Below are 13,178 nucleotides of genomic sequence, written 5' to 3'. Positions count from 1 at the left end.
ATGCATATATGTATTTGTATATATATACATATACATACACATACTTACATAACAACCAACCTAAGAACTAGATTACTAGATTACTATCTCCCTGTTCTTTTTTTTTTTTTGGAGACGGAGTCTTGCTCTGTCACCCAGGCTGTAGTGCAGTGGTGCAGTCTTGGCTCACTGCAAGCTCCACCTCCCAGGTTCATGCCATTCTCCTGCCTCAGCCTCCCGAGTAGCTGGGACTACAGACGCCCGCCACCACACTCAGCTAATTTTTTGTATTTTTTTAGTAGAAACAGGGTTTCACCCTGTTAGCCAGGATGGTCTCGATCTCCTGACCTTGTGATCTGCCCACCTCGGCTTCCCAAAGTGCTGCGATTACAGGCGTGAGCCACTGCGCCCGGCCTCCCTGTTGTTTTTTAAAATCATCCCTTTCTCCCTCCTAGCTCCACCAGGTGTATATTCCATTTTGAATTGTATAAAGCAGAATGAAATTTAATTGATATAAATGTTAACATTTTGTAGTTGGTTTCAAAAAGTGATCTCCACAAGTGAAAAGAAACAGAAGTACTTACGGGGAAAGGGGAAACGGAAGACCTGCATGTTTTAGCAGGTCAATTAGAATTGACTTTTTACCAGGAAAAGCCAATTTGCTCTTAAAATAATTAAGGGAAATATGTTATCTGGACTGAGAAGTGGTGGTCGTGCTCCTTTATGTGCTGGTCAGGCCACAGCTAGAGTATTATACTCTCCTGTTGTTGTCATGTATGTGAGAGGTATAAAAAACCAGGAGTGCATTCATGGATAAGTGTTCACACTAATGACACAACCTGAAAATATGCGTCTGGAAGCCAGGTCATTGGGTGTCTAATTTGTGAAAGAGAACAGTCAAGAGACGTGAGAGATGCCTTCAACAATTTAGAGGTCATTCAGCAGGAGTGGTCCTGTGGGGCACAGTTAGGCCAGTGGAAGATGTGGGGCAGCAGCAGCTCCTAATCACTCTCAGGTCACAGGACCCTTTGGAAATCTGAACACTGCAGACCTTTCAGAAAAACAGACATACCATTTGCATAACATTTCAGATTTGCAAACCTCGGGCATCCCCTGATCTCAATTTATGAGAGCTCTTGCTAGATTGGCAAAATATCCCACAGTCAGAAGACAACGGACAAATTGAGAGAACATATTTGCAATGTGTATCAGAGATAAAGGGTCTATATCTGTAATATATGAAGAACTCTTAAATTGAGGAATGAAGAACCAAAGCCCAATAGAAAACTGAGAAGACTTTGGCCAGGCATGGTGGCTCACGCCTATAATCCCAGTACTTTGGGAGGCTGAGGTGGGCAGATGATGAGGTCAAGAGATTGAGACCATCTTGGCCAACATGTAAAACCCCGTCTTTACTAAAAATACAAAAATTAGCTGGGCATGGTGGTGCACGCCTTTAGTCCCAGCTATTCAGGAGGCTGAGGCAGGAGAATTGCTTGAACCCAGGAGGCGGAGGTTGCAGTGAGCTGAGATTGTGCCACTGCACTCCAGCCTGACGACAGAGCAAGACTCCCTCGCAAAAAAAAAAAGAAAAGAAAAAGAAAAATGAGAAGACTTGATAATGAACTGTGCATGTGTTTGTGTGTGTGGTGATTAAACATTAAGAGATGGTCAGCCTCATGTAATTAGAGAAATGCAAAGTTAACCAGAGATACCACTTTTTTCCGTTTGATCTAAGGGTATCACTTTTTGACTATCAGATGGGTGAAAATGAAAATGTATGACAACGTGTCTGGTTAGGGAGGCTATGAGGAAACAGACATTCTAATACATTGCTGGTGGGAACGCAAACTGATACAACCTTTCTGAGGAAGAATTTGGCAACATTTAACAAAACTGCTCTTGCCTTGACCTGTTGACCCAGCACTTCAAGGAAACCTGCCTTAAAAGATACACTTCTAGGCCTATAATCCCACCACTTTGGGAGGCTGAGGCGGGTGGATCACCAGAGATCAAGAGTTTGAGACCAGCCTGGGCAACATGGTGAAGCCCTGTCTCTACTAAGATACAAAAATTAGCTGGGCGCAGTGATGCATGGCTGTAATCCAGGCTACTTGGGAGGCTGAGGTGGGAGAATCGCTTGAACCCCAGAGGCAGAAGTCCTGGAAGGCGGAAGTTGCCGTGAGCCGAGATGGCACCACTGCATTCCAGCCTGGGTGACAGAGTGAGACTCCGTCTCAAAATAAAGAGGCCAGGCGCGGTGGCTCACGCCTGTGATCCCAGCACTTTGCGAGGACGAAATGGGTGGATCACCTGAGGTCAGGAGTTCAAGACCAGCTTGGCCAACATGGTAAAACCCCATCTCTACTAAAAATAGAAAAAATTAGCCGGACGTGATGGCAGGTGCCTGTAATCCCAGCTTTTTGGGAGGTTGAGGCAGGGGAATCACTTGAGCCCGGAAGAAAGGGTTGTAGTGAGCCGGGATCGCACCATTGCACTCCAGCCTGGGTGACAAGAGCAAAACTCTGTCTCAAAAAAAAAAAAAAAAAAGATACACTTCTAGCAGTATAATAATACATATACACAAGGTTGTTCTTTTAAGCAGTTTATAATTGCAAAATATTGGAAACAACCTAAATGCCCATATATAGGAGAGAGATTGAATAAATTATGACATAAAGTATGTCCATACATGGAGTATTATCCAGATATAATAATGAGGAAGATCTGTGTATACTGATATGGAGTGATTTCCAGGTGTGTCAGGGGTCCCCAAAACCACCTGCAGGTTTTGAGATTTGCTGAAACTCACAGGACTTAGCATTTAATTGTTTATTAATAAATAAATTTAAATAATAATAAATAATAAATAATAAATTCACAGCTACAGTTTATTACAGTGAAAGGATACAAAGAAAATCAGCAAAAGGGAAGCAGGCATAGAGCAAAGTCCAGAGGAAATCCAGTGCAAGCTTCCAAGAGTCCTTTCCCAGTGGAGTCATACACACTTAACCTCCTTCAGGAACAAATTGTGACAACCCATATGAACTATTGTCTACGATGGGAGTTTGTTAGTGGGTCATTGCCCAGGGATTTTACTGGGGACTGGTTGCATGGACATCCTCTGCCTGGCACATGGCAAAATTTCCGACTCCTAGAAGGAAAGCAGGTGTTTAGCATAAACCACATTATAGTGTAGGCACAGTGAGCCACTCTTATTTAGGGAATGGTGGAAACTCCCAAACTCTAGTTCCCAGATGCTAACCAAGCCTGACCCTGCAAGCAGACTTTTCTCAGGCCTGCTCTGTTGACTCGCTTCTGTAAACTAGGATATACTGTTAAGTAAAAAAGTGCAAATCAATATCTATAGTGTTACCCTTTTCATGGAAGAAAGAAGAGGAAATAAGCCTATATTGAAGTATCTTCTCATTTGTATAAAATCTATACACAAGTACATATGGGAAGGATAGATCAGAAACTAATGAATTTGATTACCTATACTGAAAGAATGGGGGAATGGAAATGGAACAGAAAGGGTAGGAGGAACTGGCGCTTCTGTAAGTACATCTTTTGGTATAGTTCTAACTTCATACTTGAAAAATAATTAACTAGACAACAGGGATGTGACATGGGCCCAAAGCTGAATAGAAACTATAACAAGTGAGTCTTAACTGTATTACAAATGAATAACAAAACCAGTGAGGCGGGTAGCCCACATTACTTTAGCAAACACTAATTCGACTATATCCTCTTAAATACTAAACCCAAAAAAAATAGAAAATATTAGTAAATTTGTTTCTCACAGGGGTAGGACTTAGCCTATAAACAAAATGCCTATATGTATTCTAGGATTGGGGAAATAAGTAAATATGTGTGGATAATGACAGCCAGCTTTCTCACAGAGAAATAAATTACAAAGGAGAGGTGGCAAACATGAACCCGGACCCAAACATCAGCTCCATGAATTGCAGTTATTGGAGTTATTAGTGTGAACTTGGGGTTCTTTTTTTTTTTTTTTTTTTTGAGACAGAGTCTTACTCTGTCGCCCAGGCTGGAGTGCAGTGGTGCGATCTTGGCTCGCTGCAACCTCCTCCCAGTTGTTCAAGCAATTCTCCTGCCTCATCCTTCCAAGTATCTGGGATTACAGACTCATACCACCACGCCTGGCTAACTATTTTTTTGTATTTTTAGTAGAGACGGGGTTTCTACTAAACCATGTTAGCCAGGATGGTCTTAATCTCCTGACCTCATGATCCAGCCACCTTGGCCTCCCAAAGTGTTGGGATTACAGGCGTGAGCTACGGCGCCCGGCCTAACATGGGGTTCTTTTTTTTTTTTTTTTTTCTTTTGAGACAGAGTTTCACTGTGTCGCCCAGGCTGGAATGCAGTGCCCAGATCTCAGCTCACTGCAAGCTCTGCCTCCCGGGTTTACACCATTCTCCTATCTCAGCCTCCCGAGTAGCTGGGACTACAGGCGCCTGCCAGCTCACCCGGCTAGATTTTTTGTATTTTTTAGTAGAGACGGGGTTTCACCATGTTAGCCAGGATGGTCTCGATCTCCTGACCTTGTGATCCACCCGTCTCGGCCTCCCAAAGTGCTGAGATTACAGGCTTGAGCCACCGCGCCCGGCCAACATGGGGTTCTTAATACACACACATAGAGATGGAAATATGTGTATAAATGAGTGTATAAGATTGGGCCTAGAAGTAACGACAGACACCTTGTAGCAATGAGCACACCTAGTCTTAGCTCTGAATACTTTTTTCCAATAAAAGGAGCCAAGATTCCTTGGAGAAATGGCTGTTCCAGGACAGGAGACGTAAAAACGCAAGATGTGCCTAGAACAATTTGTGACCAAATGCTCAGAAAATTTTGGGGATATATCAGAAGGACACAGCAGCTAACTTGAAGGGGCTTCCAGTGGCCAAGTATGGGATGGTTTGAGCTTAAAATAAATGATAGTGATGAATTATTCGATACTTACTTTTGCAGCAACCTATAGTACCCGTAGAATAAAACAAATACCCATGAGCCCGTTTGCTGATTTTCTTTGTATCCTTTCACTGTAATTGAATTAAAAGTGAGAAAAGAAAGGTCTTACAGAATTCCAGTTAATAAATATAGATGGGGCCGGGCGCGGTGGCTCAAGCCTGTAATCCCAGCACTTTGGGAGGCCGAGGCGGGCGGATCACGAGGTCAGGAGATCGAGAGCATCCTGGCTAACACGGTGAAACCCCATCTCTACTAAAAAAATACAAAAAACTAGTCGGGCGAGGTGGCGGGCGCCTGTAGTCCCAGCTACTCGGGAGGCTGAGGCAGGAGAATGGCGTAAACCCGGGAGGCGGAGCTTGCAGTGAGCTGAGATCCGGCCACTGCACTCCAGCCTGGGCGACAGAGCGAGACTCCGTCTCAAAAATAAATAAATAAATAAATAAATAAATAAATAAATAAATATAGATGGAATGATGGAAATAGAAAAAGCACTGTTTGGCAACCATTGCAATAATAATTATCTCAAGCAGGAATCATTAATGGATGTTAAAGCTAGTGGCTAAATGTTTGAGAAACAAATGTTTACATAGTCTTAAAGTATTTCCCTACAAGATATTTATTAGTTACAAAGGTGGAATAGTAACTTCACAGTGGAGAAACCTGGCAGAATCCACCCAAACCAGGTGATGGAAGTTTGCCCCCAGGAATGAGGCACCTTAACACCATGATAGGACAGTGCCTCCTGATAGGACACTGCCCCCAGTAGGACACCATGAGGAAAACCAACATCAGTTCTGTGGTGTTCTTTTTTTTTGAGCCGGAGTCTCACTCTGTAGCCCAGACTGCAGTGCAGTGGAGCGATCTCAGCTCACTGCAACATCCGCCTCCCAGGTTCCGCTTCAAGCAGTTCTGCTTCAGCCTCCCGAGTAGCTGGGATTATAGGCACGTGCCACCATAGCCAGCTAATTTTTGCATTTTTAGTAGATATGGGGGTTTCACCATGTTGGCCAGGCTGGTCTTGAACTCCTGACCTTGTGATCTGCCCGCCTTGGCCTCCCAGAGTTGCTAGGATTACAGGTGTGAGTCACAGTGCCCGGCGATTTTTTTTTTTCAAGACAGCATCTCATTCTGTTCTCCCAGTGCAGTGTCACAATCTCAGCTCACTGTAACCTCTGCCTCCTGGGTTCAAGCGATTCTCTGCCTCAGCCTCCCAAGTAGCTGGGACTACAGGTACACGCCACTATGCACAGCTAACTTTTGTATTTTTAGTAGAGGCGGGGTTTTACCATGTTGGCCAGGCTGGTCTCGAACTCCTGACCTCGTGATCCACCCGCCTCAGCCTCCCAGAGTGCTGACATTAGAGGAGTGAGCCACTGTGCCTGGCCCTTTTTTTTCCCCCAAAGACACAGTCTCACTCTGTTGCCCAGGCTGGAGTGCAATGACACAATCTTGACTCACTGCAACCTCCGTCTCCAAAGTTCAAGTGATTCTCCTGCCTCAGCCTCCAGAGTAGCTGGCATTACAGGCATGTGACACCGTTCCTGGCTAATTTTGTATTTTAGTAGAGATGGGGTTTCACGGTTTCACCATGTTGGTGAGGCTGGTCTGGAACTCTCGACCTCAGGTCATCCGCCCACCTCGGCCTCCCAAAGTGCTGGGATTACAGGTGTGAGCCCAGAAATACGCAGTTCAGTCACATTAGGCATATTTATAGTGTTGTGTAACCATCACTACCACCCATCTCCAGAACTTTTTTCATCATCCCAAACTGAAACTCAGTAGCCATTAAATTGTAACTCATCATTCTCCCCTCACCCCATCTGTGACAACAACCATTCTACTTTCTGTCTCTATGAATTTGACTACTATAGGTACATCATTCAAGTGGAATCATATGGTATTTGCCCTTTTGTTACTGGTCTTAATATTTTTAAAAGTTAAATATTCCAATCACGAAAGAAATATTTAAATAATGAGAAGGTAAACCAGTAAAAAAATAATTATTTCCTGTCTTAGGGTCGTATCCAAAAGGTATTAAAAACTTGTAACTAAGGTAGCTCACGCCTGTAATCCCAGCACTTTGGGAGGCCAAGGCTGGCAGATCATGAGGTCAGGAGATCGAGACCATCCTGGCTAACACAGTGAAACTCCATCTCTACTTAAAATACACACACCAAAAAAATTAGCTGGGCGTGGTGGCGGGCGCCTGCCGTCCCAGCTACTCCAGAGGCTGAGGCAGGAGAATGGTGTCAACCCGGGAGGCGGAGCTTGCAGTGAGTAGAGATCGTGCCACTGCACTCCAGCCTGGGCAACAGAGCGAGACTTCATCTCAAAAAAAAAAAATACTTGTAACTAATAATTTTGGGATTTTTATCAAGATCACCCTGCTGTTGGGGAGGGGAGAAGAAAGGCAGTAAAGGAGAGTGAACTGTCTTAGAACAGGCACAGTGGAAGGGACAGCTGCAAGAGCCAAGCTGAATTGTGAAAGAATGTATTCAGTTCTGAACTCCACTCTCATAAGAGGAAGGTCAAAATCTGTCACGCATACAAAAGTTACTAGCCAGGATGTGGAAGAGATTGGTCTTGTTTAAGAACTGTGCACCAAAGATATTCAGAGATGGACATGTGACATCCCACCTGGATGATTTAGCATTGAGAACTCTATACCATGCTTGATTTTTATCGTTTGTTTTTTTTGGCACTTACATATAAGCTATAAAGTGTTAAACTTTTTACATATTCTTTTTCTCGATAATGGTTGATCCACCTGGGTATAATATGTTGTAAACGCTTTGTTTCTAGGATACATTATTTGTGTTCAAGTCAGACACAGAAAAAGTTCTGAATTGTCTTTTTTTTTTTTTTTTAATGGAGTCTACTCTGTCACCCAGGCAGGAGTGCAGTAGCGCAATCTGAATTGTCTTTTAACTATAACATACAAAAGCCTAGTATACGTTTTTCTTTTTGTTTGTTTTTTGTTTTTGTTTGTTTGTTTGTTTGAGATGAAGTCTCGCTCTGTCACCCAGTCTGGAGCTGTGGCGTGATCTCGGCTCACTGCAACCTCCACCTCCTGGGTTCAGGCCTTTCTCCTGCCTCAGCCTCCAGAGTAGCTGGGATTACAGGCATCCGCCACCACGCCGAACTAATTTTGTATTTTTATTAGAGACAGAGTTTCTCCATGTTGGTCAGTCTGGTCTTGAACTCCTGACCTCAGGTGATCCGCCCGCCTTGGTCTTCCAAAGTGCTGGGATTACAGGTGTGAGTCACTGCCCCCGGCCCTAGGACTCTTAACTTTAGGAATCCTGAAAGTTAGAACATTTAGCTGATAAAATATTGTAGAAAAAGGAAATTACGTCTGATACATTTCTGCTAGTGTTCATCATATGATTGGCTGTTTTGGAGGAGGTGGGGGACGTTACAGAGGTTATCATGTTACACATCCATTGCATCCAAGTAGGCTGTTCTGTTGCCCTCATCTGTATTCAGGAGCCCAGACTAGCAGGGCTCCCACTGGATCTGGAGGTTGCCTACCACCATGGTAAGGCTGTTGGGGAAGGTCTCTCACATTTGACCTCAGCCCACACTCTTTTATTTTTGATTCATTCAATGTTTTTTTTTTTCTGAGACAGTGTTTCTCTCTCTCTCTGTTGCCCAGGCTGGAGTGCAGTGGCATGATCTCGGCTCTCTGCAACCTCCTTCTCCAGGGTTCAAGTGATCCTCTTGCCTCAACCCACCGTAGCAGCTGGGATTACAGGCACACACAACCATGCCCAGCTAATTTTTACATTTTTAGTAGAGACAGGGTTTCATGATGTTGGCCAGGCTGGTCTCAAACTCCTGACCTCAGGTGATCCACCCACCTCAGCCTCCCAAAGTGCTGGGATTAAAGGCGTGAGCCACTGCACCCGGCCCTGATTCATTCAATTTGTGATTATATTTCAGATTAACACAAACCCTGTAGAGTCTCCAGCCTTTCTGTGAGGAATAACTTGTTTTTCTTAACTCAGAACCTTTTAAGAGAAGTCAGTAAGTCAGGGGGGAAGTCTCTCTTTCACTGTTAAGCATTGTGGCTAATCGGCCGGGCTCACACCTGTAATCTTAGCACTTTGGGAGGCCAAAGCGGGCAGATTGCCTGAACTCAGGAGTTCAAGACCAGCCTGGGCAACAACGGTGAAACCCTGTCTCGGCCGGGCGCGATGGCTCAAGCTTGTAATCCCAGCACTTTGGGAGGCCGAGATGGGCGGATCACGAGGTCAGGAGATCAAGACCATCCTGGCTAACACGGTGAAACCCCGTCTCTACTAAAAAAGACAAAAAACTAGCCGGGCGAGGTGGCGGGTGCCTGTAGTCCCAGCTACTCGGGAGGCTGAGGCAGGAGAATTGCTTATACCCAGAAGGCAGAGGTTTCAGTGAGCCGAGATCGCACCACTGCACTCCAGCCTGGGCAACACAGCAAGACTCCATCTCAAAAAAGAAAAAGAAAAGAAAGAAAAAAAGAATTGTGGCTAATCGAGGAAAAGGAACATGGTCGAAACAGTGGGCTTGGCTCTCCACCAGGGTATTTTGGGGCCTCCAGCTAGGGGCACCTTAGAGCCACAGGTGGGACAAAGCAAAATCCCACCAACCCCTCTGGGGCTGGAGCCAATAAGGTTTCATTGCATTAGCTCACCAGAGACCTTTCGGATCTGTAGGAGTTTGTATGTCACTGACCTGTGCTGTCACTTTACAGAGGCTCTGGTAGCCTCGGAAAAGCTTATGGAAGTCATTCGACACACATGCCAGAATCTGTCGGTGACAGCTCTATTGGCTTTTTTCACAGAATGGGATGGATAACAGGTGTCTACAGTCTCATGAAGAATGGAAGCTTCTGCTCATGGAGTACCCTGGCCTGACTGGGTGTCTTGCTGGGTGTTTTATGTGGTTTCCATGTATTCTTTCAGCCTCTTATAAGGTAGCTGTCAGCACCATGTAGTTAGTAGATGAGAGTCCTTGGGTTGGAACAGAACTCAGTCACTCTCGCTTTTCCATGAAGTGTTAACTTGAAATAATATTTTAAATAGCATCTATTCTCACACCTCAAACATTCAGCCTGAGAACTGGAAAAGCAGAGAATAGTAACATTTGGGAGAAAGGATCAAATATAACTACAGATAAATATTTTCTTGGCCAGGCGCAGTGGCTCATGCCTTTAATCCCAGCACTTTGGAAGGCTGAGGTGGGCAGATCACTTGAGGTCAGGAGTTTGAGACCAGCCTGGCCAACATGGTGAAACCCTGTCTCTACTAAAAATATAAAAATTAGGCCAGGCACGGTGGATCACGCTTGTAGTCCCAGCACTTTGGGAGGCCGAGGCAGGTGGATGACCTGAGGTCAGGAGTTCAAGACCAGCCTGGCCAACATGATGAAACCCCATCTCTACTAAAAATACAAAAATTAGCCAGGCATAGTGGTGGGCGCCAGTTACTTGGGAGGCTGAGGCAGGAGAATTGCTTGATCCCAGGAGACAGAAGTTGCAGTGAGCTGACATGGCGCACAATCTTGGCCCACTGCAACCTCTGCCTCTAAAAAAATTTTTTTACACCTCTGTTACTGTCACAACTTTAAAAAGTTTTCAGGCTCAAATTCTAGATAAGGAGAAATTTTTATTGTTTACACTTAATTAAATTTGAGGTTTCCTTCAGTGCCCGATCCTTGTGACTGCTAGCTAATTTCCCAAAGTCATAAAGAAGTCTCTCAAAAATAACTAATATTCAGCCAGGCATGGTGGCTCACGCCTGTAATCCTAGTGCTTTGGGAGGTGGAGGCAGGCAGATCACTTGAGGTCAGGAGTTCAAGACCAGCCTGGCCAACATGGTGAAATGCTGTCTGTAATAGAAATACAAAAATTAGCCAGGCATGGTGGTGGGGGCCTGTAATCCCAGCTACTTAGGTGGCTGAGACAGGAGAATGGCTTGAACCTGGGAGGTGGAGGTTGCAGTGAGCCAAGCTTTCACCATTGCACTTCAGTCTGGGGAACAGAGCAAGACTCTGTCTCAAAAAAAAAAAAAAAAAAAAAGGAATAATATTCATGAACTCAGAATCTTCTGAATCCCCCTTGACCGCTGGATTTTATTACTGTAGGAGGATCTCCTGATGCAGTCCAGCAAAGAACTTTTACATGTGGACCTCCCTGAAGATTTTCTAAGGAGCAAAGGTATTTATTTCTCTCAAATCTCTTCCTTTATCCAGTTACCCGTTTCTATTTTGCAATGAGAATATAAGGATTATAAGTCCCTGCCTTGTAAGGTGTACTTAATCATAGAAACTGTAACTTCGCTGTAGATTGTATCTTAGTATTGCCCTTGGACGTACTTGCACAGTGCACTGCAGCCTCAACCTCCTGGGCTCAAGCAGTCTTCATACCCCGGCCTCCCAAGTAGCTGGGACTACAGGTGCGAGCCACCATGCCTGACTAATTTTCTATTTTGTTTGTTTTTTTTTTTGTGGAGTCAAGGTCTCACCATGTTACCTAGGCTGGTCTCGAACTCCTGGGCTCAGGTGATCCTTCTGCCTCTGCCCCACAAAGTGCAGGATTACAGGCATGAGCCACCGCACCCAGCGAGTCCCTTTCTTTTGAGTGTGTTGAACCTTTATTGGATTTTATATCATCAAATATACTATATTTGCCTGTTTAGAAGGGTTAACTGGGACAGAGGAGACATGTACCCACTATAGTTCAGCATGTAGTAGTGTATCCTATTCTTGTTCTGTGGGGTCAGGGATGAGAGAAAATGTTTACTCCAGGTCACCTTGAGCATTTTCAAGGCAGTTTCATTACCTCTTTTTGCTTCTCAAAACAGTGGTTGGGTATAGAGATCTGAGATTATTACTTTTAGATTGATTGATTGATTGATTGAGGAGGAAGCTGAGGTCCAAAAGAGAGTAGCTGAGGTAAGGTTCTCCTCTTCTCACCCCAAGGCTAAAAATAATCTTGGATTACTTTAGAGAGGACTGTGTGTCAATTAAGGCTAATCTAGAATCATCAGGCTGGGCACAGTGGCTCACGTTTGTAATCCCAGCACTTTGGGAGGCCAGGGTGGGAGGATTGCCTAAGTCTAAGAGTTTGAGACTCGCCTGGGCAACATGGCAAAACCCCTTCTCTACAAAAAAATGCAAAAATTAGCATGGCAGCACACACACCTGTGGTCCCAACTACTCGGGAGGCTAAGGCAGAAGTATCACTTGAGCCCTGTGGTTGAAGCTGTAGTGAGCCATGATCACACCACTGTACTCCAGCCTGGGCAACAGAGCAAGACCCTGTCTCACTAAATAAATAAATAAATAAAATAATATAATCAGAACCTCACAAAGAGAAGATAAAGTGAATACGCTAAGTCAGTGGTCCCCGACATTTTTGGAGTCAGGGCCCTGTTTCATGGAAGACAGTTTTTCCACGGATCTGGCGGGGTAGTTGCTTTCAGGATGACTCAAGTGCATTGCATTTATTGTGCACTTTGTTTCTATTATTTCATTGTAATATATAATGAAATAATTATACAATTTCCCATAATGTAGAATCAGTGGGAGGCTGAGCTTGTTTTCCTGCAACTAGGTGGTCCCCTCTGGGGTTGATGGGAGACCGTGACAGATCATCAGGCATTAGATTCTCATAAGGAGCTCACAACCTAGATGCCTCACATGTGCAGTTCACAATGGGGTCCACACTCCTATGAGAATATAATGCTGCTGTTTATCTGACAGGAAGCAGAGCTCAGGCAGTAATACAAGCATGCGGAGCAGCTGTACATGCAGATGAAGCTTTGCTCACTTGCCTACCGCTCACCTCCTGCTGTGCAGCCCAATTTCTAACAGACCAAGGATGGGTACTGGTCCATGGCCCAGGGTTGGGGACCTCTGCATTAAATTATATGAACATTTTGTTACTGTGATAAAACATCAGATTTGACTCTTAGCTTCTTGGCAGCCTGGACAGAAAAGGAAGCACAGATCTTTCTTATGAAAAAGGACATTTGTCCCAGTTTATCACCCTGCTTCCTGCTGCTACAGATTTCCTCTGTGGCTCAAAGGCTTGACTGTCCAGTGTAGATTAAAGGACATTCCTCCGAAGATGAGAAATGTTGTTTTGTACATAAATCTCACCCTGTTCTTACCTTACTAGGGATGCAGTTTAGTGGCCCCCTAACCCCACCCTCAAGATCTTTTTAGT

The 13,178-nt window shown here is 44.6% G+C and overlaps 1 protein-coding gene across 4 annotated transcripts in view; it reads left to right on the top strand.

The window, feature by feature from the left end:
- Positions 1-13,178, top strand: part of PRR14L (proline rich 14 like) — a 70,357-nt gene that overhangs the window by 14,574 nt on the left and 42,605 nt on the right. For all 4 annotated transcript variants that reach the window (XM_010360703.2, XM_030914670.1, XM_030914671.1 and 1 more), the window contains one exon: positions 11,093-11,165. In XM_010360703.2, coding sequence (XP_010359005.2) covers positions 11,093-11,165 — 73 coding nt within the window. The remainder of the gene's footprint in view (positions 1-11,092; positions 11,166-13,178) is intronic.

The sequence above is a fragment of the Rhinopithecus roxellana genome, chromosome 13, assembly GCF_007565055.1.
Source record: "Rhinopithecus roxellana isolate Shanxi Qingling chromosome 13, ASM756505v1, whole genome shotgun sequence".
Lineage (NCBI taxonomy): Eukaryota > Metazoa > Chordata > Mammalia > Primates > Cercopithecidae > Rhinopithecus > Rhinopithecus roxellana.
Note: the sequence above shows the minus strand (reverse complement) of the source record. Positions and strands in the feature narration are given on the sequence as shown.